At 38.2% G+C, this 25,209-nt stretch overlaps 2 protein-coding genes and 1 pseudogene across 2 annotated transcripts; all 3 read right to left on the bottom strand.

Moving 5' to 3' along the window:
• Positions 1 to 10,649: 10,649 nt before the first annotated feature.
• Positions 10,650 to 12,457, bottom strand: LOC121416708 (annotated as a pseudogene).
• Positions 12,458 to 17,773: 5,316 nt separating this feature from the next.
• On the bottom strand, positions 17,774 to 23,988 carry LOC121417899. The gene is made up of 2 exons (XM_041611634.1): positions 23,131 to 23,988; positions 17,774 to 22,752 (listed from the first exon to the last, which is right to left on the bottom strand). The coding sequence occupies exon 2, from the start codon at positions 22,064 to 22,066 to the stop codon at positions 17,774 to 17,776; it is 4,293 nt and encodes a 1,430-aa protein (XP_041467568.1). The 5' UTR covers positions 22,067 to 22,752; positions 23,131 to 23,988.
• Positions 23,530 to 25,209, bottom strand: LOC121417898. Its single transcript, XM_041611633.1, has 2 exons — positions 24,138 to 25,209; positions 23,530 to 23,642 (listed from the first exon to the last, which is right to left on the bottom strand). Exons 1-2 carry the CDS (start codon positions 25,207 to 25,209, stop codon positions 23,530 to 23,532), a joined length of 1,185 nt encoding a protein of 394 aa, XP_041467567.1.

Raw genomic sequence — 25,209 nt, 5'->3', positions numbered from 1 at the left:
ATATTTTGTAATTTGTCGTGTGTAAGCGATTTTCTATTAAAACTGTGGGTTTCAAAATGAGAGATGAGATTCCACTCTTGACATGAGTATCAAATTCATTATAAAAACATATTCATTTTGATTGTAAAATCTATCTCTGAAAACGGGTTTCCTTTTTGTTGGACGCACTATATCAAAGGCAAAATAGGTAAACGTCATGATTTATTGGAGGTCACATGATTAGAGCATTTCTGATTGGAGGAGTTATTAGCGACAATGGAAGCATTGATGAGAGACATGCGTCAGTGTTTATTGTGAATAGATTAACATGAATATGAATTAAAGCAAAGGAATGTTTATGAAAAGGGAGTGAAAGGAGAGACATAATGAACTTGCTAAGCATTGAACACTTCACAAAGAAATAAGCAGGGAAAGAGAGACATGTGTACGGTATAGTGACAATAAGGAAACAGGGGCACTGGTAGTGCTGAATCACCCCACCCCAGGGACTGATTTGATTTATTGATTTCCGTTTCACAATCGTACATAATATGTTAAACATAACATAACATGGTCGAAAATACTACAAAACATAGATAATATGTATGTATAAGATAATCATTAAAGGAACACAATTCATTAAATAAATAATTGAATAAATAAATACATGATATCTCAGATGACATTTGTATTTAAAAGTAAAAAGGTGGGTCTCGCTGAAAAAAGCAAAGCTTGTACAAAGGCAAGCCCTTTACTTAGTTTTATTACAAAACTACAACAAATAGATATTGGGTCGTAAAAATATATAGAAACTTTGTTTAAAAATAAATACACAATTTGTGTGCGCTTTACAAAAAAAAAACAAAACGATTTGTCGTACATGTCTAGGATGTGTTGTTTATTACCTACTGGAAATCAGGCGGGTATGCCGAAATATAGAAATTTAACCAAAATCTTTTTTTTTTGAGCGGAAAGCTATATTTTGTATCTTTTTTTGCTCGTCAAATGTAAAACATAAATTACTCTTTAACAATAATTTCAAGGCCCTTTGGGGAAACTTCACAACCACACCCTTCTCACTCGTCATATAATTAGAGCTGGTATGAGCTTCACAATGAAAGTATTGATGAGGGCGTGCTTTAGTGCTTCTTGTGAATACAGTGGCGTAACTATGGGGGGCATGGGGGCACGTGCCCCACCCCGCCCCCCATCGGCTGACCAAAAAAGGGGAAAAGGAAAAAAGAGGGAGAAAGGAAGAGACACGTAGCGGGAAAAAATAAATTATTGTTCATTATAATTATGTTTGCATAAAAAAACGTTTTTCATAATTTTATGAAACATGATTATCCCAGGGCCTATGTCTTTATTGTTCCTGTGCCCGCATTGTCTGTTCAACGAGATATATGATCCTGCAGTACTAAAACCTCCCGTTTTCAAGTCAATATACACCAAATATATTTCCTCGCATTTCAAGTTATTATCGTTTTATGTAGTGACATATGCTTCTTTATCATGACTATTTGAAGTGATTGCCCCATTTTCTTAAATAAATCTGAATATGAAAAATGTTCAGCTCGCGCTTCGCGCTCGCATCGTTTGGTAAGTGAAATACGCTTGGTCTTGGTGAATTCTTACAAACAAGCCTTAGAATGCCCCTCGTCAGGTCTGAATTTCCTATATATTCAGCTCGCGCTTCGCGCTCGCAATATATGATTAGTGAGATGCGTATGATAATAATGATTACAACTACAAAAAGTGCTTCGTGTGTTGAGATGTAATTGTAACAAATTCAACAGGCACTTGGCCATGTTGACATTCGCATTAGATGACTATGTTGAGATATGTATGCTTTTAATTGATTCCTTAAAAAAAATAGTCCTTAAAATATCCCTGTATGGGGTAAAATATGCAAAATTTTCAGCTCGCTCTTCGCGCTCTCATTTTTTGTTTAATGAGACAGGTACGTATCATGATTACAAAAATTTACTTATAACGTCCCAATTTGATCTGATTATCAAACATTTTCAGCTCGCGCTATTTGATCGGTGACGTACATATCCGTTTAATGCACTGCACTTAAAATGTCAATACATGAATATATATCAATATGAATATGATTTAAAGCAAATTAGTGTTTATTAAACGGGGGAAAAGAGAGACATAAGAAGGTGAGACAGCATTTGAAAAGATTGAAATTCCATAAAGTAAGAAAGGAACAGTGAGTGTATGACGATCGCAAGTGGCGTACCGTGGGTCACGGTATTGTGGTGGGGGGCACCAGCAAAATTTTTGAGTCACTTAGGGTTGTCAGGTATACTGACCTAATAGAGATATTTTATTGACATGCAGTGCCATTGAACGAATATGTATCTCACAGATTAAATAATGCGAGCGCGAAGCGCGAGCTGAAAATTTTGGATATTCAGAGCTAAAAGGGGACATTACAAGCAATTTGGTTTCAATCATGACTCGTAAATGTCTCGCTAAACAAACGATGTGCCCGCGAAACGCGAGCTAATTTTTTTGTATATATTGACCCTAACCAGGGAAATTTTAAGGACTATATTTCAGAATCCACTAGGAGTATGAATATCTTTCCATATTCATCTAATGCTAGTGCCATCATTTGCTGATTTTATTAGAATTACATCTAAACACAGTCATAAAGCACCTTTTGTAGTCATTGTAATCATGATTATCAAGCGCATCTTACTAATCAAATACTGCAAGGGCGAAGCGCTAGCAGAAACTGGGGGTTGTGGCGTGCGCCTGTAATCCAAGCTGTGGGGAAGTTACAAATTGATGCAGAGGCTAAAGATTCGAGCCCTGGTCACGTCCTTCGGATGGTGACGTTAAATGTCGGTCCCAGACATAAATAATCATATCTAATTGATTACACGTCTGACAAAACTAAAATACACACACGCTAGCTGAAAATTTATGAAATTCAGACATGACGAGAGGCATTCTTGGCTTGTTTGTAGGAATTCCCTAAGACCGTGCATATTTCAATAACCAAATGATGCGAGCGCGAAGCGCGAGTTAAAATTTTAGTATATATATTGACCCCAGAAATTGATATTTTAAGGACTATCTTTTATAGGAATTCATTAAGAGTATAGTTATCCAATGTGAGTGCCAAGCGCTTGCTGATTTTGTTAGAATTACATCTAAACACATGAAGTACTTTTTGAAGTAATTGTAATCATGATTATCATACGCATCTCACTAATCAAATACTGCGAGAGCGAAGCGCGAGCTGAAAATTATGCAGGAAATTCAGACCTGAAGAGGGGCATTCTAAGGCTTCTTTGTAGAAATTCACTAAGACCCTACGTATTTCACTAACCAAGTGATGCGAGCGCGAGCTGAACATTTTTCATATTCAGATATTCAGAAAAATTGACGTTTTAAGGACTGATTTAAGTTCATGAAGAGCAGAAATCCCACCAATCTACTTATGCGAACGTTAGCACGGACAGGAAATGTTTTATATTAAGACCTTAAAATAGGGCAATCACTTTAAGTAGTCATGAAAAAGAAGAATATGTCAATACATAAAACAATAATAACTCGAATTGCGTGGAAATATATTTGTTGTATATTGATTGAAAACGGGAGGTTTTAGTACAACAGGATTATATATATATATACATGTAGTTAATCAGTCTGTGCGAGCACCAGGAACAACATGAACAATGAAGACACTATGAAGCAAATAATGTTTTATAAAGTTATGAAAAAAATGCTTTTTATGTAACATAACATATCACATAACATAATATAACATTATAATGAACAATAATTTCTTCTTTCCCCACTACCTTTCTCTTCCCTTTTCCCTCTTTTTCTTCTTTCCCCCGTTTTTTTTTTTTTGCCAGCCGATGGGGGGGGGGGCACGTTACGCCACTGATGATCGCATATCGCATGTATGTAGGTGCATTTACATGAGAACCAGAGCAGAGTAACAGTTTCGTGTTTCAGATTAAACCGGTTAAGAATTGATTGCAAAAAAAAAGAATTTGATGTGATCCATGAGCTACGTGGTGATAAAAATACAACTACATTTTAATAACTCCATCTCAACTACTATCCTTTCCTATCCTGTTTGAAAATTGATTACATATTGTATTAATCAAACGGGGGAGGAGGGCGGGGGGGGGGGGAGAAGCAGCCACCAAAAATTAGAACTTTTGAATTGCTGTTGACCTGCACTTGTTCAAGTGATATTCCTTAGTGTTGAAGTCCATCATATCATGGTAAGACCCCATTTCCAGGCTTAATACTTTCATTGAACTTACACTCTGGTCTTCTCCATGGCTAACAAATGACAAAATGAATTCAATGTATTAAGATAAAGATGGTGGACATTTTGACCGTAACAAGCCTTTACTCTTTAGAACGTTGTCCTCTTGTTGAACTAATTGGCAATCTTCTTTTATGTTGACTCGATTTGCTTCAAATTTGAAATTTGACATCAATATTCCTCCTGCCCTATCACACACACAAGAACCCGCGCACACACCCACTCAAACTCTTTTCTCTCTCCATTGTACTAACTCTCTCCCATTCTCCACCCCTCATCTCTCCCCTCTTTTGTAATCCACACTCCATTCACACACCCACACATACACACAGGCACTCTCCCTCCCTAACACAAACACACACGCACGTGTGCACACCCCAATGCAAATTATTTTCTCTGTACTAATCCTCTCCCATCCTCTACCCCTCATCTCTGTTGTCCATTTATATCTTTCCTTTCTTTTTTTAATCCATCCTCCATTCACGGACACACTCTCCCTTCTCCCCCACACACATCCCCTCTCCCTCTCTGTACATTATAATACACCTCAATTTCCCATTGCCATCTCTGTTCTTCATCTTTATATTTCATCTTTTGTTCTCCCTTCTCCCCCACACACACTCTCTCTCCATTCTAATACACCTCCATTCCCCTTCGCCATCTCTGTTCTTCATCTTTATATTTCCTCTTTTGTTCTCCCTTCTCCCCCACACACTCTCTCTCTCCATTCTAATACACCTCCATTCCCCTTCGCCATCTCTGTTCTTCATCTTTATATTTCCTGTTTTGTTCCCCCCCCCTCACACCCACACACACACTCTTTCTCTCCATTCTAATACACCTCCATTCCCTTCGCCATCTCTGTTCTTCATCTTTATTTGTCCTCTTTTACACTCCCTTCTCCCCCACACACGCACACACACACATACTCTCTCTCAAATCAATCATCTTTATCTCACAAACTTTCTCTTTCTCTCTTTATAACCAATGCACCCCCTCTCGATCGCTCTGCTCCCTCAGGCCCACACCCCACGCACTCGCTCTATACTCTAGTAACATTCTCCCATTCTCGGTCCATCATCTCTGTCCTCTATTTATTTCCACTGGTTTATTCCATTCTCCCCACGCACACACGCACACTTTCCCTTAAATCAATCATATTTATCTCACAAGTTATCTCTTCTCTCTGTTTAATCAATATACTAGTTCTCTCTCTCACTCGCTCTGCTTCTTTGTACCCTCTCAATAATAACCACTCTCAGTGTCTTGTAACATAATGAAATAAAACTCTTACGATCAGTCATATCACATTGCAGTAAATGTTGTGCGTGATATTGATTGCTTTCACATAAAACAATAACATATATCTCAGTCAAAATGTTAACATGAATCTGATCAGTGTAGTTTTATTTTTCACAAGCGTTCACAAGTCTCCATATATTATTGAACAAATCAAACGAGATTTAATGTATGTCTGCATTCAATAATAAAGAAGTGATTTAACAACAGAGTCCAATATACAACATCGACGATCAGCGGCCTCGTAACACACAGATTTACTATCAATTTCTCGTTGTAAGTTTTGATTCTGGTTGGTTCATTGTGATTATTATGAACAATTAAGTACATTCAACCATGATCTTTATTTGCCATTGTAGTTTTACGATTGACTGTAAACTTTTGTGAAAAGATGACTAAATTGGGTATTCCCAATCCGATTTTCGTGCTCAACAATAACAACCTTTTTGCTTCCAATTATTGTTCGAAATCAGCTTGCTGAAAATGTACACTGACAAAAGAGAAGAGACTGTGATTTATGCCAAACATTCCCCACAAAAATATTTTTCACGCAAACGAGTCAAAGTGCGATAGAAAATTTCACCAAAAAATAAAAGAGAAAGATCCCACTGATGTCATGTTGCTTCTACACAACACCAAAAATTAACATGAAACATATCAACTTAGGAGGCGGAAATACATTAAGTAAAAGAACTACTCATATGTTGTGGTTTCCATTACCAGCTACTCAAAAACACAACTTTATAAGCTTGAATAAATTTCATAATTTATGATTCATGATGAATAAATATACCTCATTTTAATTACAACTTATATCATATCAAGGAATAGTAACATTAAGATCAAGCACATATCCTCCAAAACGTATATTATTGTTTTTTTCTTGAAACGTAGGGCATGGCAGTCATTTCGAAAACATCATTAACTCATCATTATTATTTTGATATATCATGGTCAACATTATATTGATAAGTCTCGCAAATTAAAGATAAATTAAATAAGGATCGTTGCTGTAAACACTGATTCTACTAGAAATCTGTAAAAATGAGATCATTAGTACATGTATTTTCAAAGATATACCATAAGACAACGCATAGAACTGAAATTTTTAGAAATCAGTATTTTGCTGAAACCAACATTCTTATCATTTTCCACTGTTAATCTACACAACGCTTATAGACTGACCAATGAGGTCTCTACACTATATTTTGAAGATGAAAGAGTTTCAAAATTACATAGGATCTTTTTCCAATTATCAACACATTAAACGCAATCATTATGAATTTTCACAAATTGATAGATTACGAGGTTATTCATAATATCATATCACAGAATATATACGTACAAACTAACACCATTTTAATAAGCTTATTACACCAATTCGAAAACAAGTATATACATACAAATATATTAAGTGCAATTTGATGATAAGTGCCCAATTGTTCTATATACACTATATAACATGCAATCAATATCAATATCCTTTATACAATTATCTTTTGTCTATTAAAGCTAGGTATTATAAAGTTTTTTGCTATATGTATTATAATATTAACTCAATTCTATATTGACCCTTCTTACGAATAACAAATTATTATACTAGTCATTGTATTCTGGACCGTCGTCTACATCATTGTCATTAACATTACCGTCATTGTCATCGTTATCATTAACATCATCATTGTCATCATTATCACCATCATGAGCAGTATGATATGAGGAATATGAAGAATAAGATAGGCCTAATGTTCTAAGAACAGTCACTTAAGTCCCATGTATCATAGCAATGCACAAATTTCCAAAAATATATGTTTATGTTGTGTATAAAAAATGAACTACTTTTCAGTTCGATTTAGCTATGGAACCAGCAATCAAAGACAAATTCTTATCATCATAATAATCATAATCATCATCATCATCACCATCATCATCATCATTATCATCATCATCATCATCATCACCACCACCATCATTATCATCATCATAATTACCATCACCACCACCACCATCATCATCCTCATGAACGACCAGTCATATTATGGCTATAATTTTTCTCCTGGCGGTGGGTACGTATATCATTTGTTCACTTCTCTCGTCCAGCGCTTATAGATTTTGCTTCCTAATGAACATCGTGTTGAACAATACACGCAAGTTTAACCCTCTCAATATCAGGTTTTACAAACTTCATTGACTTACTGCACATAAACATAACTATATATCATGAGGCACGGGCGTAAATGACAGGGTATGGGGGGATACATCTCCAATTGTGAAGAGGGGGATGACATGCACAATCATCTCCCCTTTTCAAGACAGAACAAATAATCAATAGATGGATACTACTGTTAATGCGTGGACTCACCTTTAAATGCGGTTAAAGTGCTTAAATTTGCCTAATTTTGGATTCTGAAAAAATGATTTTTTTTTCGCGCAGTCGCTCCACTCCCGCGTTCAATCTAATCTGACAAGACTTTGGCCATTACAAATCCCTACGTTTAGCATATAGTAAATATCCTATGCATAATGAGAGTAATACGTCCCCTTGTATTCATTGTGTGTGATACCATTGGCTAATGAATATGGTTATTACTTTGATCATAAACCAATCGAAATATCATTTATCATACACCGATGGTTAAGGGTGTGTGTGGGGGGGGGGGTGTCATACTATCATTGCATCTTTGTGGAAGCGAGGAAAATATAGGTATACTCTATACTTCGAGAGTTAAGAGAACGATGAGTTACTGATGACATTGACCAAATCAATGCCGTTAATTAAACGCAGAGGCAAGTTAGGACAGCAAAATTTCCCTCACACTTTGCAATTTCATCCGTGTATAGAAACTTTAATTGATTCCACAAAAATTGTTGAACATTTCAAATATGAATTCTGTTGCAAATTTTGAATATTGCATCACCTCTCAATATAATCTTAGCTTATTCAAAATCTTTCCTTTCTGCAATATTGTTATCGCATTTCATCACCTATTTGGAAGTTAATTTTGTGGCTTGTGATGACTTATAATCATTTCATAAGCACCCTTAATCCCGATAATGATGATTGCCTTTTTCATTCTCATCTCACCTCTAACCAGTCAGCACATGAGTTTTCATTGAATAGAATATGGACTGTTTGATACTTATTTGCTCTCTTTATTTCTTCTCCTTTTCTTCTGTAGTTCTGTAATTTATTGCTAATTAACCTTCATCATCCTCTGAAATAATATTCACATCATTTTAAACGACTGAAGCAACTTTTCAAGGCTAGCAAAATGTGCCCATTCTATTACATACCCCTTGAAAGATGATTTGGGCATCATTTCGTCTTACGACTATCCAAAATTATATCTATCCCTCGCTTCGCTTGGTCGCATATTGACTTATTCGTTTATTATAACCTAGCAAATCCTTTTCAACAAAGCTATCTAACGAATTCATTATATGTCTTTAGTAATATATACATTTAAAGTATATACACAGTTATACACTGCCCGTGATGTGATAATTACATCCCAGTCTTGAAAGAGGTTTTTGGACATAACTTTGTCTTTCAAATACTCGCTCGCATAACTAGATTAAATGTACACCATTACTTTACATCTATAAAAAAACCCGTTAAAGTCCTTAACTCCAAGATGGTAGCATTATGTACATAGACATATACCCCAATAGAAACAAAATATGCTGAAGATAAAAGGTAATGCTTTAAAAAGGTAAAAGGTGAACTTTGACATATACCCCAGTATACATAGCTTTTAATGTGGGGGGTGTATATTGCTATCACCCCCCCCCCCCCCCCATTGCTCGGATCGGATTTACCCCAGTGTTATAAGGGGAATGATGTCTAATGCTGAAACAGAATCTACCCATCATCCCTGTCCCGTCATATCCATATATCTTACCTTCTCTCTCTCTCTCCCTCTTTATGTTCAACCTTCCTCATTCCCTTGGTTTTCTTACTCTCCGTCTCTCCCTTTCTCTCTCTCCCCTCTAAGCATATCATGCATCATAATATCAATATTCAACATGTTTTCGGCCTTTATTATTTCAGTATCACATCATGTTTATTCTAAATATATCTATACCGTCCAACAACTGCAATTTCGTGAAACTTTAAGATCATTACAAGAGGGAAGATAAGTGAAAATGGTAAAATGAGATGCAGCATAAGTAAATTTCTATGCATTTTATCATGGATCAATAATAAATGAATCTGAATCTGAATCTTTGTCCAAGCATTGGAACTTGTCTTGCCAATTTCACTTTATATCACCATGTTTACTACTTTTTTTACTTTGTAACGTGTTGAATTCATTAAATATTGGTTGAAGCCTAATATTTCATGCAGCCACCCGGTTCATTGTTCGCAAAATAAAAGCCAAAAATTGAGATGATTATTTTACATTCATTTTCCATCTTTTTGTTCGCTGATAGAAACAAGAATGTTATTAGAATGACAGACGAAAGTCAAGAAACAGATTATTTCAAACAGTGTCCGACAGCCCCCTTGTTCATGCTGGTATATACATGTATTTCTCGAAATAGGTAACACTTTTTTCATGAAGAAAATGCACATTCCTCGCTTCATGCGAAATTCCAGTTATATTAAGCGTGAATGATTTTGTTTTATATCTTATCATTAATTTTTTGATAAATCTCATTAATCTTTTCCTAGTAAGTCCGCGTGCCCATTCTAAACTAAATTTGTTCGATCACCGTGTTCAGTGGCTGATCATTATCTGCCCCTCTATATCATGGTGTGTATGGCTATCTATCTTTCAATATGACACGGAAAAATAAGGAATTAGAAAATATGACATTATGAAATATTTCATCGCATATAATAGATTTAACAAATGATATTGAGACCTATTTCCATATGAATGATATGTTCTTGGATGCGGACCTATTAAAAAAAAATGTTCATTTTCAACCGGGATGTTTAAAATGGCTGAGAGTTATTAGGCCTACAACTTAATAACATAATTGATGCAAATAATTCTCTAAAGATGGTATAAAAAAATGTCAAAGTTAATCCAATAATCGATCCCGATATATCATCATTCTATAGTGAGATTCTCTTTTCGAATACGAGAATACTATCTCCATCACAAGCAATTATCTTGCCTGATGATGAGATCATTACACGGGAATTAACAAGGTAAAGCAACCTATCATCCTCATCAGATAGTCTAATTGATAGAGGGAATGACGTCACTCTTCTCATCTTCACTTCACTCCCACTCATCACCTGATCAATCATACACGTCTTGTACTCATCATCTGATGTCACGACGTAGAGGTCGTCTGTTATAGGATCAACACTGACATTCAAGATGACATCACTGTGGGGATTTCCCTTTGACCACCCTGTCCGTCTATGATTAGTACTCTCTCACCACGAGGGGTAGGTTGAGCGATGATGTGACCTGATGATAGCACACCTCGCATCAGTACATCCTTTTTACATTTTATGGTATTCACGATCTTACTATCAGCTGGGTTGATGACGCATATCTGAGACTGATTCCACTCAGCAGCGATGATCATCCCATCACGGTCAACAGCTACATCCACCGATGAGCCATCGCGCGTTCTGTTTCTTGGTATTGTGACGTCATTGATGCGCATCCATTGTCTGTCATACACACTGATGCATCCAGTCAAACTGCCTCCTGTACAGCCTTTACACCATCTACCGCACACTATCTTGTCATCATTCAGTAATGCGCAGGAGAAAACACATGATGTATCAGTACCTGTAATCACTCTCTGAATGTGTTTAGTGTTCATATTCATTATGTATGTATGATGGTTATCTGACACCCAGTCAGTGATGATCACATTACATTCATCTAAGCAGCCAACAATAACTGGGTCTTTGATTTCATCTTTGACATTGATTGTATCACTAAGCATCAACTCGCCATCATACCCACCAATCCTACCATCATACTTCTCTCTCCCAACACCCTTCACAAACCTCACACCTGATATTCTATCAGTAATTCGTTTCACATCATTCTTATGAAGTGGTTTCTTTAGTTTATCACTCACTGACATGTTCACCCTATGACCATCTTTAACAATGTTTTTATCGTCTTCTAGTACTGTATCTATGGTCTGTATTACATTCTCTATTGCTTTTGTGTCATCCTGTAATGATTTCATCAACTCTCTTATCTTCCTATCCTTCTCTTTAACAATGTTATCAATGTCTCTATGAAGACCAATCTTCTTATTGTCCATGTGTCTTTGTCTAATCTGTGCATTTGTATTGATTAATTCAAGGTGTTTATCTCTCTCTTCATTGTTCTTTCGAATCTTTTCAAAGATCTTCATTATCTCTTCTTGGAGTACTTGATTCTTACCATCAAATGCTTGATTAATTTGGTCAGCCTCCATCTTCTCATTGACTTTATCTATGCTGATCGCTTCCTTGATTATGGAATTAACTTCATCTTTCAAAGCTTGTAGATGAGTGTCTGTGTCTTCCGTGCATTGGTCAATTTCATCTTCATAAAGACGACCTTCTTTTAATTTGTCCCTCCCTTTTTCTTTTATGCTCGCAAGTTTCGCTTGAAGGTCTACAATTGCGACATCCATATTTTGTCGCACACAAGGGTCTAAATGATCTAATGCACAAAAAGCACATAACGCTTTACCATGACTTTTACAATATAATTTTACCTTTTCATCATGTTCTTCACAATAAATATTTGGTACACCTCTTTTCACTCTTGCGATGCATCCTTCTTTAGAGGCGCAGTCATCACAGAGTCTCTTCTTCTCCTCCACGTAGTACGTCACATCTGTGATTGATTGACAATCCTTTCCTTCACATTGTTGGTCTTGGGTGAAGTTAGTTGCCATGGTGATAAGAGTAGTGATCTTCCCTTTTTAAAAAAAGGGAAGATAGATCGATGAAGAAAGGGGGGAGAGAGAGAGAAATATAGAGAATGAGGGGAGGGAGGGAGGGATGGAGGGAGAGGGAGAGAGAGAGGGAGGGAGGGGGAGCAGATGGGGTGGTAAAGATTTATAAGGAGGGAGAGTTAGAGTGCAGGGGGAGAGAGAAAGTGTTCATTTGTAAACAGATAAATAGAGGTGATTTTAAGAAAGGTACGGGATGGGATAGAGGTGGAGAGAGGGAGACAGCGTAGCGGATAAAGAAAAAAAATAAGGAAACAGAAAGAATCAAAGAGAATGAGAGTAAGAATAGGAGAGAGAGAAAGATGAAAAGTTAGAGAGAGGGAGAGAAAGAGGGAGATGGAGAGAGAGAGAGAGAAATAATAAGTCATAGAAACGAATTTCCCCTTACGTTGCCAAATCCCTATTATTATCTTTTCTTAATCTTGAAATCTTCAAATTAACGATGACATAAATCACAAGAACAAATATTTCTGAATGTTATGATAAAATGAGAAAAAAAATATTTTCACAATGTGACATATTACCTGTTGTGGTAAGAGCTCTCTAAGATGCCATATTCATCAAATATTTGCCAAAGATGACGTGGTTTCTAACGCAGCAGAAATTTGAAGGTGTACTCAAGGCTGAAAATGATATGAATTGAATAGAAAAAAAATAATGTCAGACAATTATTACAATGAAAATAGGGAATAATAAAACCATGGAACCTTCCATACATGGCTTTGTAAATATATAATTATATTATAATATATAATATGTAAGATTACATTTTCTTAATTTGCTACTGGGAGACATATTACTCACGCACATACCATTAACTGCATATGATGAGTTTAGTTGCAAAATGGGTTAGGTCCACTTTTTTCCATTCCAAGAAAAACCATTTTTTTTTGTTCCCACTCACTGCAATACTCTAATAAGAAACTAATTTGTCATGATGTACTCCCGGATGTACTACCCTATCATGTGAACATAAAATTGGGTATAAAATAAATTTACCTGTCTTCATCTTTTTTTTATATATTCTTTTCCAAAATTATCATTGTGGACCTAACCCCTTTTAACAAAATGAGCTCTTCAGAATATTTTGTTTGCAAAATGGGTTAGGTCCACTCCAAGAAAATCAGATTTTTTTTATTCTTCCATATTGCAATATTATTATGCGAAACTAAGTTTTCGTGATACCCTACCATGAGAACATAAAATTGGCTATAAAAGAAATCCACCTGTCTTCATATTTTTGTAAATATTCTTTTCCCAAAAAATTCTTTGTGGACTTTTCCCTTTTGCAACTAAACTAAAATGGACCTAACCCCTTTTTTTAAAAATGTGATTTTTCTTTGCCATTTTAGATCGCTTTTTCATGGGAATTTCAACTTTTCTTTGGTAGAGCTACTAAAAATCTATACATTGAGATAAAAAAAATCAAATTTGATGAAAAATTGACATAACCCCTTTTGCAAGTGAGCTCTTAATATATAGGCCTACCCGTTTTCACAAAATATTGTCAAATTTTAATATTCAATATCTCCGTTACTTTTTAACCTATAGTGTTGATCGAGGCTTTTTTTTGGTTGTTGTCCTCGTTGAAGCTTTCATATTCTTTACGCTTCGAGTAAGCATAAGCAGTTTGATAATATCAAACTGCTTAAGCCTCGATGTGGAATGTTTCATACACCCCCTTCCCCGAACATTGCTCTCACGAACTGGAGTTTTACAGCTCTGTTTTAAGGAATACTTTATTCTTTCACTTATACAGTACATATCGATAACAAGTTTACACTTTGATAAAGTTCTTTGAATTGAAAAAGAAACAACCTGGGGTGATCTGTTCACATATATTCATGGGGTTTTGTCTCCTCTTTCAAATTAAAGTACAAATTTTTGACAGAATTTGACAGAATACACTTGGGTGAGCACTGTCCATTTTTGTAAAGCTCACAGAAATCTGTTTGCGCAGAAATGCTCTTTTTCACGTTGTGTCAAGGGGAAAGGGCGAAATCATACTTACCCTGTGAAGCATTTCTCATAAATTTCCCTACCACTTTTAGCCAATTGAAATAAAACGGATACTTTCAAGCATTTTGTAACAATTTTGCCACCCAAATTTGAAATTTCAACACTTAGTAAGCACAACCTTTACCCTTTTTGTGCCATCTGGATCTGAGGACATAACTGAATCTGAACAAAAGTTTATATCAGACATCTCCAGCATTTTTCACTAAGTTTTTATCATTTAAAGTTGGTTTACATTTCATTTTCATTTAATACTTGTTTCTCCACACTTTTCCCAAGCTTGGCAATGATTAACAAAATGAAAATCAAGCCTAACCCATTTCATGAAAATTACAGCTCAGTGTAAAGCAAATATCGTCACGATGGACTCGGTGTGTGGGGGAGAGGGATGGGGCGCAATGCACTCTTCGAAGTGTTTTGGGCAAGGAAACAAGTTTAAAAAGGTAAAAAATATCTTCATATAAATTTTTCTTGCTAATTTCCACTTTTTTTCATGATCAGGGTCTACTTTTATTCGCATAACTATTTCAAAGTTCTGCGCAAATCATTTTTCACCAACTTTTCAAAAGTTAGTGGTGCTCACTCAAGTGGAAATATTTTTCGACAGTTATATCGTCCTTAAATGGATCTGTACCAATGCTAAAATGTGGAAAAATCGACAGGATGTTACAAATATATAATTTTACAGGATTTTTTCTAAGTGTTAACTTTTTTTTGATACGCACTGTATATTAGGATTCTCCTAAGTGCAACTATATACTATATACATGTACTCATAACTACCCAATCTAGTGAGATCATAGCTGCATTCTTCATAGAGATCACCAAGATTGATAAAGGAAACCAAATACTCATCTGAACACCTAAACTACAAGAGCGTTTCCCCATATGGCATGGAAAATTCTTTATTTTTAGTTAATGTGTCAAACAAACTAAGAATAGAAACTCAGGCCAATATCGTTCTCTAAGAAGATAATTTTATAAAGTATCATTTTCTCATGATCATTGTCATACCGCCATCAACGACACAATGTGGAGAAGTCACAACTTAGAGGAGATAGTAGTCCTCCTGTCCGAAATCATTTCATCAATTATAAAAACAAATATTACTAAATAGGTTCATTATTGCGGATTGAAATAATCGCTAGAGGGTATTCATTTGTCTCGCAATCTACTATGGTCAACAAGGAAATTCGTGATCACTCTCGCAAAAAGTGTTCACTGGCTTTCTAGGAAATTCGTGATCACTCTCGCAAAAAGTGTTCACTAGCTTACAAGTTCACGAGCTTTCGAGTGCCGCTGCAACTCTTTATCAAGTGACACGGATTGTCCGATATCGTACTCTATTTATACTAACCTCCAAGACCGTACGCACAAACGCGAGAACAATAGGTGGGCACTGATCCGTTGTGCGATTGGTCAGGAGGTATGCAAATAAGCCGGGTGTATATGCAAATACGCCGTGGGTCGGCAATATGCAAATGAGACCTAAATTGGCGGGCTCGCTAGTTTCCCGTGGGCGGGGGTTGACTGGCTGAGCGGTCCCTCGATGGTGGCCGGGAACGATCGGGTCGGCGTGCAGTGCCAGGTAAGGGGGTATTGTGCTGTCGGATGGTTCGCATCCAGAAATCGGGGATGTCGATCCCGCTGTCTCTGTTGAAATTGTTAGGACAAAGACGTATATTAATAGCCTCCTTAATCCTGCGTGTATACCAATGTCTTTCTTTGGCAATGCAATGTACACCCTCCCAATCTGGGTGGTGTTGCTTCTCCCAAGCATGTTCTGCCACCGCGGATGTGTCGGTTCGCTGTAACCGAACATCGCGCTTGTGTTCAGAAATGCGTTCAACTATCGGTCGGGCTGTCTCTCCGATGTAAGACCCGTCACATCCCTGGCAAGGAATGTTGTATACTACGCCATCACGTCTGTGATCAGGGATAGGGTCTTTGGGGCGTACAAGCTGTTTGCGTAAGGTGGTGTCCGAGCGGAAAACCGTTCGGATACCGTGACCTTCTAATCGGCGTTTAAGTTGTTGTGAAAGGCCATCTATGTAGGGCAAGACTGTACAAGTGTCACAGGGTCTACTTTCAATTTGAACTTGATCCACCTTGTGATGGGATCGTTTTAACTGCAGTGTTATTCCACCCCACAGACTCTTATAAACTTGTTAAACAGAATACCAATTCACACCAGTAATTAGGTTTATGAAAACCTTTATTACAACAAACTACTCTAACGAGGGTTACAGATTATGAACGAAGTATAAACATATGAAATATTAACAGTTTCTACAATTCAATGATAATGACGATGCTTAGCTTATTCTTCTTCTTCTTTGATTCTTGGTTTCACACTTGAGTTCCCTGACGATGACTATCTGTCTGACGTCAGCTCCTGTCTCCTGGATATAGACCTAGACCAATGATTCCGTCCCCGTCTCTTTAACTCCAGTTACAGATCATAAATCTAAACACCCTGTCAAATTAGATATAAATATAACCCACTTCTAGTGATTTGTTCAAAACCCCAAACATTTATAGATATATCAAGTTAAATCCTGACAGGTTAAACATCTTATTTAGAATATATTCTTTTCCAAAAGTATGTTTCCTCACATCCATCACTTTCTTACAGTAGATGATGATAATTATTAATCAACATTGTAAATGATACTAACACAATATTCTTTACATAATAATTAAACATAGGTATGTAATACACATGTAGTAACATGGAAAGGTATCACAACAATATTCAGTACAGTAAACTCAGAATGATATTATATCCTTTACATTATACAATAACAATGCATAACTTTAACAATGCTATAATATTAAAATAGTGTGTACTCACAACTTCTCGTTGGTGTTACTGATTTATAACGATTCCAATTTTGCCAATGTGGAATCCCAAGACCCGGACTATCAGGTTGTCCTTAACAACACCTTGTTGTATTCACCGAGAGCTGAACATAGTATTCTGATGAAAACTTGTAATACTTTTGTGCAGTATCTCTAACAAGTAGTATCTCTGTTGAATTACAGCAGCTTCTGATTTAGAATCAAATTTTAGCTAAATTTATAATAATTTTATCCCATAGACCTAACAGTCATATCTTGACACCACCCCCCATTTTAAGATAGTAGCACTATCTACAACATTGTATGATCATGTAGATATGTGATCAAAACATAATAGATACCAAATTATTACTCTATTAAAATATGAGTGGATACCCCTGCCTATTGTTCAGGGCAACGGCTAAGAAAATCAGCCCCTACATTATCTATTCCCCTTACTGCAGTCACATGGTAACGATATGACTGAAGCGCAAGAGCCCACCTCAGAATTCTACTATTTTGCAATTTCGCTTGTGCTAAGTACATCAGTGGTCTGTGATCTACTTCTAATTCAAATTCAGTGCCATAGAGGTAGACATTGAATTTTTTCACTGCCCAAGCAATCGCAAGACATTCCCTTTCGATTACCGCATAGCGTCTTTCTGTGTCGGACAGTTTTCTACTCGCGTATGCGATTGGAAATTTTTCTTCCCCTACGCGCTGCATCAGAACGGCCCCTATGCCTACATCTGAAGCATCCGTTGCCAATATGTATGGCTCATCTTGATTTGGGAGATGCAAGATCGGTGATGAAGTCAGACGTGACTTTAGTGTTTGGAACGCTCGCTCTTCAATTGGACCCCATTCCACTTTATTTGGCCCGTTTTTCTTTGTGAGATCGGTCAGTGGCGCCGCGATTGTCGCAAAGTTTGGGATGAACTTCCGATAATAGCCTGCCAAACCTAAGAATGCGCGTACCTCCTTCTTGGTAGTTGGAGGAGTTGCATGCAGAATTTGATCCAGTTTTGCTGGATCAGGCCTGAGTGTGCCTTCCCCGACAACATGTCCTAGGAAATCCAAAGATTGGAATCCAATCTGACACTTACTCGGTTTTGCTGTCAGTCCAGCCTCGGCAAGTCTTGTGAACACTTGGACCAATGCCCTGACATGACCCTCCCAGGTTTCTGAATAAACTAAGATGTCGTCAATGTAATTGACTACCCCGTCTAGCCCAGATAGAACCCGTCGCATAAGACGTGAGAATGTAGCTGGTGCATTAACCATTCCGAAAGGTAACACAGTGAAGTGAAATAGCCCCTCAGAAGTTACAAAAGCAGTCTTCTCTTTGTCTTCTGCTGCCATTGGTATCTGCCAATACCCCTTGCTCAGATCTAGCTTCGAGAAGTAGCACCCTTTTGCTAGATTTGACAATAAGTCATCCGCGTTAGGCACCGGCTCTGGGTCGAAAACTGTTACTGCGTTCAGTTTCCTGTAGTCGACGCAGAATCTGTTTGTGCCGTCTTTCTTCTTCACCAAGACGATTGGTGAAGCGAAACGCGATTCCGACTTCTCAATCACACCTAGTCGGAGCATATCAGTTATCTCAGACTTGACTGCTTCGCGTGTTGACTGAGGTAGTGGGTATGGTTTGCTTACCACTGGGTCATTACTTGTCAGTTTGACTGTGCACTGCATAGTATTAGTTCTCCCTGGCACATCTGTCAGTTGTGCTTCAAATTGGGCTAATACCTGTCTAGCCTGTGCACCTTGTGTGTCGGTCAGCTTGTCACTGATTATCACATGTTGGAGATCCTCGGTCTGGATTAGCGCAGGAAATCCAATACATGGCCTATCATGGTCATGTTCTTCTTCGACCACAGAGATTGATGCAGCTTGGTTGAGATCGCTTACGCCGCTTCGGTCAATGTATTTCTTCAGGAGGTTAACATGGTAGGTTTTTAGCCTACCATTAACTTCGATACGGACATCGCATCGGCCTACCTTCTGCTTGATCTCATACGGACCTTGCCATTGCATCAGTAGTTTGCTTGCGCTTGTGGGTCTGAGAATAAGGACCTTATCCCCCACGGCAAACTTCCTATCTCTAGCTGTGGTATCATAATACTTCTTGTAACGGGCTGATGCGCGTTTCAGCTCTTCCTGCGCAAGCTTGCAAGTTTCTTCCATTCTTGCACGCAGATCTACAACATATTCATACGTTGTCTTAACTTCCTCAGATGCATCCTCTTCTTCCCAGATAGTCTTAATTAGGGAGAGAGGCCCACGCACGGTTCTACCATATAGAAGTTCAAATGGGCTGAAGCTGAGGCTAGCTTGCGGTACCTCCCTGTATGCAAATAGTAGCGCTGGAATGTATCGGTCCCAATCTTTGGGTCGCTCTGCGCACATGCGCTTAAGCATCGTCTTAAGCGTCCCATTAAAGCGCTCTACCAGCCCATTGCACATTGGGTGGTAAGGAGTTGTGGTTAACTGTTTTACGGACAGCAACCGCCCTAACTCCTTCATAAGCCCGCTCATAAACTGGCTCCCTCTATCGGTGAGAATTTCATCCGGTAGGCCTAGCCTACTGAAAATCTCGAGAAGAGCTTCGGCAATCCGCTCGGTCTCAATATTAGGCAATGGTATTGCCTCAGGATATCGCGTCGCATAGTCAACTAATGTCAAAATATAGCGATTCCCTCTGTCAGTCTTTGGATCTAATGGCCCTACGAGGTCAATGGCCACGCGCTTAAAGGGAGTGTCAATGAGGGGTGTGCTCTCGAGTGGCACGCGACCAACACTTCCTTTCTTTATTGTCCTCTGACAAATGTCGCAGGAGATACAATAGCAGCGCACATCTTCTGCCATGCGCGGCCAGCAAAAACTTTGCTGTAGGCGATCAAGAGTTTTTTGTACCTTAAGGTGACCAGCCATGATACCATCATGGGCTAGTGCCATAACTCCTTCCCTAAATCCCTTGGGTACACAAAGTTGAGTAATCGGCCCGCCTTGAGTTTGCTTGGCAGCTCTAAATTCTCGATACAATAGTCCGCGTTTTACCAAAAAGCGCGTCTCATTACCCTTTCCAGTAATAGACAGAGCCCCTGTTTCTGCCGCTTTCCAATACTTACCAAGTGTCTCGTCCTCCTTTTGCGCGTGCTGAAAATCAGCCTTGCTCGTAGCAAGAGAAAGTGCTTTGGCAGTCGGTAATGGCTTTAGTGGCTTTAATTTCTGTGCTTTTTGACCCCGCGTCTCTACTGCGCCTCCCTCGGATGGGATTTCCGAATCGATGTCGATTTCGGCATCGAAATCATCATCATCGTCTAATTCTAACGTCCAATCAGGGTCAGGATCGGTGTGTTTCCTCACCCCGGTGACGTTACCGAGTATTAACTCATATAGTGGGTTCTCTAGTACTAACGCATCTAACTGCCCAATATAGTAAGGAGTATCCACCCATATCCTAGCAACAGGGAATTCCCTTATCGTCCTATCGATTAAGGCTACCCTCTTCTTAATATTCAGGTACTGATCTGGCCTTACATACTTGGATTTTACAATCGTCGTACTACATCCACTATCCCTAAGTACAGAGACAATATGCCCCCCTACCTTGCCTTGAACGACAGGCATTTCATCCTTCACAGTCCCCGAGACTCCCCCAGCCTCTAGTAAGGGCAACTCGTCCCCACTAGACAATTTTACATAAGAGCCTGGTTGCCGAGCTTCTGAGTACATGACTGTATTCATTTCTTTGCAGGCACCCCCCTTCTCCGAGTTTGAGGGTATTTCCTCTAAGGCCGCCCCTTTCTTGAAATTTGACCTTGCTGCACTTGGGCAAGCTTTTGCTAAGTGCCCCCCTTTCCCACATATAAAACATCCACTTGACCCAGATTTATGCCCCTTCCTCTGCTCTCCAGAGGGTGCCTGTCCATTTACTGGGCGCTTGGAGCTTGAGTCCTTAGCCTTGTTTTCTTTCATGTTAGGATGGGCCTCGCAATATTGCTCGGCAAGTTTTGTCAAATCCCCCAATCCCTCGGGACGCCTTTCCTTCAGAAATTGTTTCATTTCTTTTCCACAGCCTGCATAGATTTGATCTACAGTCATGAGCTCTACTAAGCCCTCAAAGTTTTCTGTCATACTTGACAGCTCAACCCACCTATGCAAATACCTTTTTAGTCTGTCTCCAAACTGTGTATAAGTTTCACCGGCTTCTACCCGCGAAAACCTAAATTTACTCCTAAACCCTTCTGCTGTTAAATCATAACGTCGCAGCAATGCTGCCTTCAGAGTGTCATATTCACATGCCTCTTCATCAGGCATCCTGGAATATACCTCTAACGCTTTGCCAGTTAATAAAGTACTAAGGGGCAAAGCCCATTGGGACTCTTCCCAATTTAAACTTCTAGCGTACCTTTCAAATCGTCTAAGAAAAGAATCCATGTCATCAGTCTTTTCATTGAACAAGGGAAGTTTGATATTCAAATTATCCCTACCTGGATGAGAACTTGTTTTAACATCTTGAACTTTTTGACTAGCTAGCTTTAGCTCTAATTCTTTTAGTTCCTTTTGATGTTCCCTATCCTTTCGTCTCTCATCCCTTTGTTTACTCTCCATTTCTTTGGCAAAGTCTATCAATTCTTTGCCAGACAAACCTGCCTCTTTACCCAGCTCCATGTATTGAGAAAATTCCATGATGCCCTACTAGTGTTAAACTCCCTCCTCAATACTACTACACAAAGTTGAAACCGGTTGTTATGGCAACCACTGTTAACCTTCAATGAATTAGTATGGTCTGGCTGGAAGTGGTATAATTCTGTCAACACTATAATAGCTGGAACTTGCAAAGTTTGCTTTGGTTTCCTGTCACAAGTTATAAGTCTGTTTTGGGAATTTGTAAAGAGGTTCAAAACACTCCTTGTTTTAGTAATTAATTACTAGTGGATTAAAACACTGCCCGCGGGTTCTCCACCAAATGTCACAGGGTCTACTTTCAATTTGAACTTGATCCACCTTGTGATGGGATCGTTTTAACTGCAGTGTTATTCCACCCCACAGACTCTTATAAACTTGTTAAACAGAATACCAATTCACACCAGTAATTAGGTTTATGAAAACCTTTATTACAACAAACTACTCTAACGAGGGTTACAGATTATGAACGAAGTATAAACATATGAAATATTAACAGTTTCTACAATTCAATGATAATGACGATGCTTAGCTTATTCTTCTTCTTCTTTGATTCTTGGTTTCACACTTGAGTTCCCTGACGATGACTATCTGTCTGACGTCAGCTCCTGTCTCCTGGATATAGACCTAGACCAATGATTCCGTCCCCGTCTCTTTAACTCCAGTTACAGATCATAAATCTAAACACCCTGTCAAATTAGATATAAATATAACCCACTTCTAGTGATTTGTTCAAAACCCCAAACATTTATAGATATATCAAGTTAAATCTTGACAGGTTAAACATCTTATTTAGAATATATTCTTTTCCAAAAGTATGTTTCCTCACATCCATCACTTTCTTACAGTAGATGATGATAATTATTAATCAACATTGTAAATGATACTAACACAATATTCTTTACATAATAATTAAACATAGGTATGTAATACACATGTAGTAACATGGAAAGGTATCACAACAATATTCAGTACAGTAAACTCAGAATGATATTATATCCTTTACATTATACAATAACAATGCATAACTTTAACAATGCTATAATATTAAAATAGTGTGTACTCACAACTTCTCGTTGGTGTTACTGATTTATAACGATTCCAATTTTGCCAATGTGGAATCCCAAGACCCGGACTATCAGGTTGTCCTTAACAACACCTTGTTGTATTCACCGAGAGCTGAATATAGTATTCTGATGAAAACTTGTAATACTTTTGTGCAGTATCTCTAACAAGTAGTATCTCTGTTGAATTACAGCAGCTTCTGATTTAGAATCAAATTTTAGCTAAATTTATAATAATTTTATCCCATAGACCTAATGGTCAAGAGTTTGGAACTCTGATATTCTTGGAAAGTTTTCTGAAGTATACGCCCCTCTAAATATCATTGGCTAATGCTGGGTCACTCATTCTGTCCCTTGCATTCGATTGGTTAAGAGCTATTTACCCTCTACCACCGGAAATGGTCAGAAACAGAACTCTGATTCTTCTTGGAAAGTGTCTGACCCGTCTAACGGTAAATGTTTACGTTTTACCCCATTGATGTTGGGCCTTTCTCCTTTTATGGTCATGAGGCTTCCTATTCAGGGATAAGTACTAAGAAAACCTGACTCACAAGTGGTACCTGTATGACGTTTGACCATCGTCATAATTACTGGGAAAACCTTCCACCGGAAGCTTTCTATTTCCTTCTTATGAATTTCATTCATAACATTGGAATGTTTACTACTACATTATAGAACATACAATAACATAGATGATACATATAGAAAAAATCAAATACATAACAGAATGTTATACATTTGCAGTAATAACATTTCATATAACACATGATATGAACAGTCTTATAATTAATACACAGTTATAATTACACAATTATAAACTCATTATCACATGATGCATACAATAAATACAGTCATATCTTGACAACAAGTCTTGAAAACTTTCTGATCCCTTGGTGGTTGTTTTTTCTTGAAAGTATTCTTGATAAAACGGCGTGGGTAGCCGTTACTGTATAAGGCGCCACGTATGTGTGCTCTTTCTTTCGGGAGTTCAGGCGGGTGAGTTATAATACGTGCTGCTCTGTCGAACAGACATTTAATAAGACCCTTCTTGAACGATTTGTCGTGATGAGAATCATATGGTATGTATTGGTCTGTATGAGTGGGCTTGCGGTAGACAGAGGTGGAAAGTTTCCCGCCCTCGTGTCTTTGGACTAGCGTATCAAGGAATGCTAATTTCCCTCCTTGTTCAGTCTCCAGAGTGAACTGGATGGACGGTTGCTGGCTATTCATGTATGCGAGTAGGCCGTCTGCTTCGGAATTATTTACAATTATGAAAGTGTCATCGACGTATCTCTTCCACACCCGCGGGCGGCATGTGGAAGGACACTTGGGCAAAGCGTTCTGTTCAAATCCTTCCATATATAGGTTAGCCACAACCGCTGAGACTGGGCTACCCATTGCTGCTCCTTCTGTTTGCTCATAGAAAGAGCCTCTGTACAGAAAATATGTGGATCTGAGGACGAACTCGAGGAGTTCGACTATTTGTTCAGGCATAAGTGTGGAACGTTCTGATAATGTGGGGTCGGATTGCATTCGTTGCAGGGCCGTACTGCATGCGCCCTCTATCGGTACGTTAGTGAAGAGGGAGACTACATCAAAAGAGATCATGGATTCTTGTTCGTTAATTGTCTGCTCCGATGTGAATTCAGCGAATTCACTGGAGTTGGTAACCGTGTGTTCTGAGCAGTTAGTGAGAGGGGACAGGATGTCCGCCAGGTACTTTGATAGGTTATAGGCAAAAGAACCTATGCATGAAACTATTGGTCTGAGAGGTATCCCGGGTTTGTGTATTTTGGGCAACCCGTATATTCTAGGTGGCTGTTTCTGTGTGGGCTTTATCTTTTTGTATGTAGCCTCATCTAGAACTTTGTCTTTCTTTAGTGCCAGTAACGTACTGGTCAGTTTGCGACACATTCGATCTGTGGGGTCTTTCTTTAGCATTTTATACGGACCAGAGCTTAGAAGCTCGGTCATTTTGTCTTCGTAGGAGGTACTATCTAGAATGATTGTGGCACTACCCTTATCCGCAGGAAGGATTGTGATGCTATCATCATTCTTGAGTGTCTTAAGAGCATCACGCAT

Source organism: Lytechinus variegatus, chromosome 6, assembly GCF_018143015.1.
Source record: "Lytechinus variegatus isolate NC3 chromosome 6, Lvar_3.0, whole genome shotgun sequence".
In the NCBI taxonomy this organism is placed as follows: Eukaryota; Metazoa; Echinodermata; class Echinoidea; order Temnopleuroida; family Toxopneustidae; genus Lytechinus; species Lytechinus variegatus.
The sequence above is the reverse complement of the archived record's forward strand: the minus strand, read 5'-3'. Positions and strand labels throughout refer to the sequence as shown.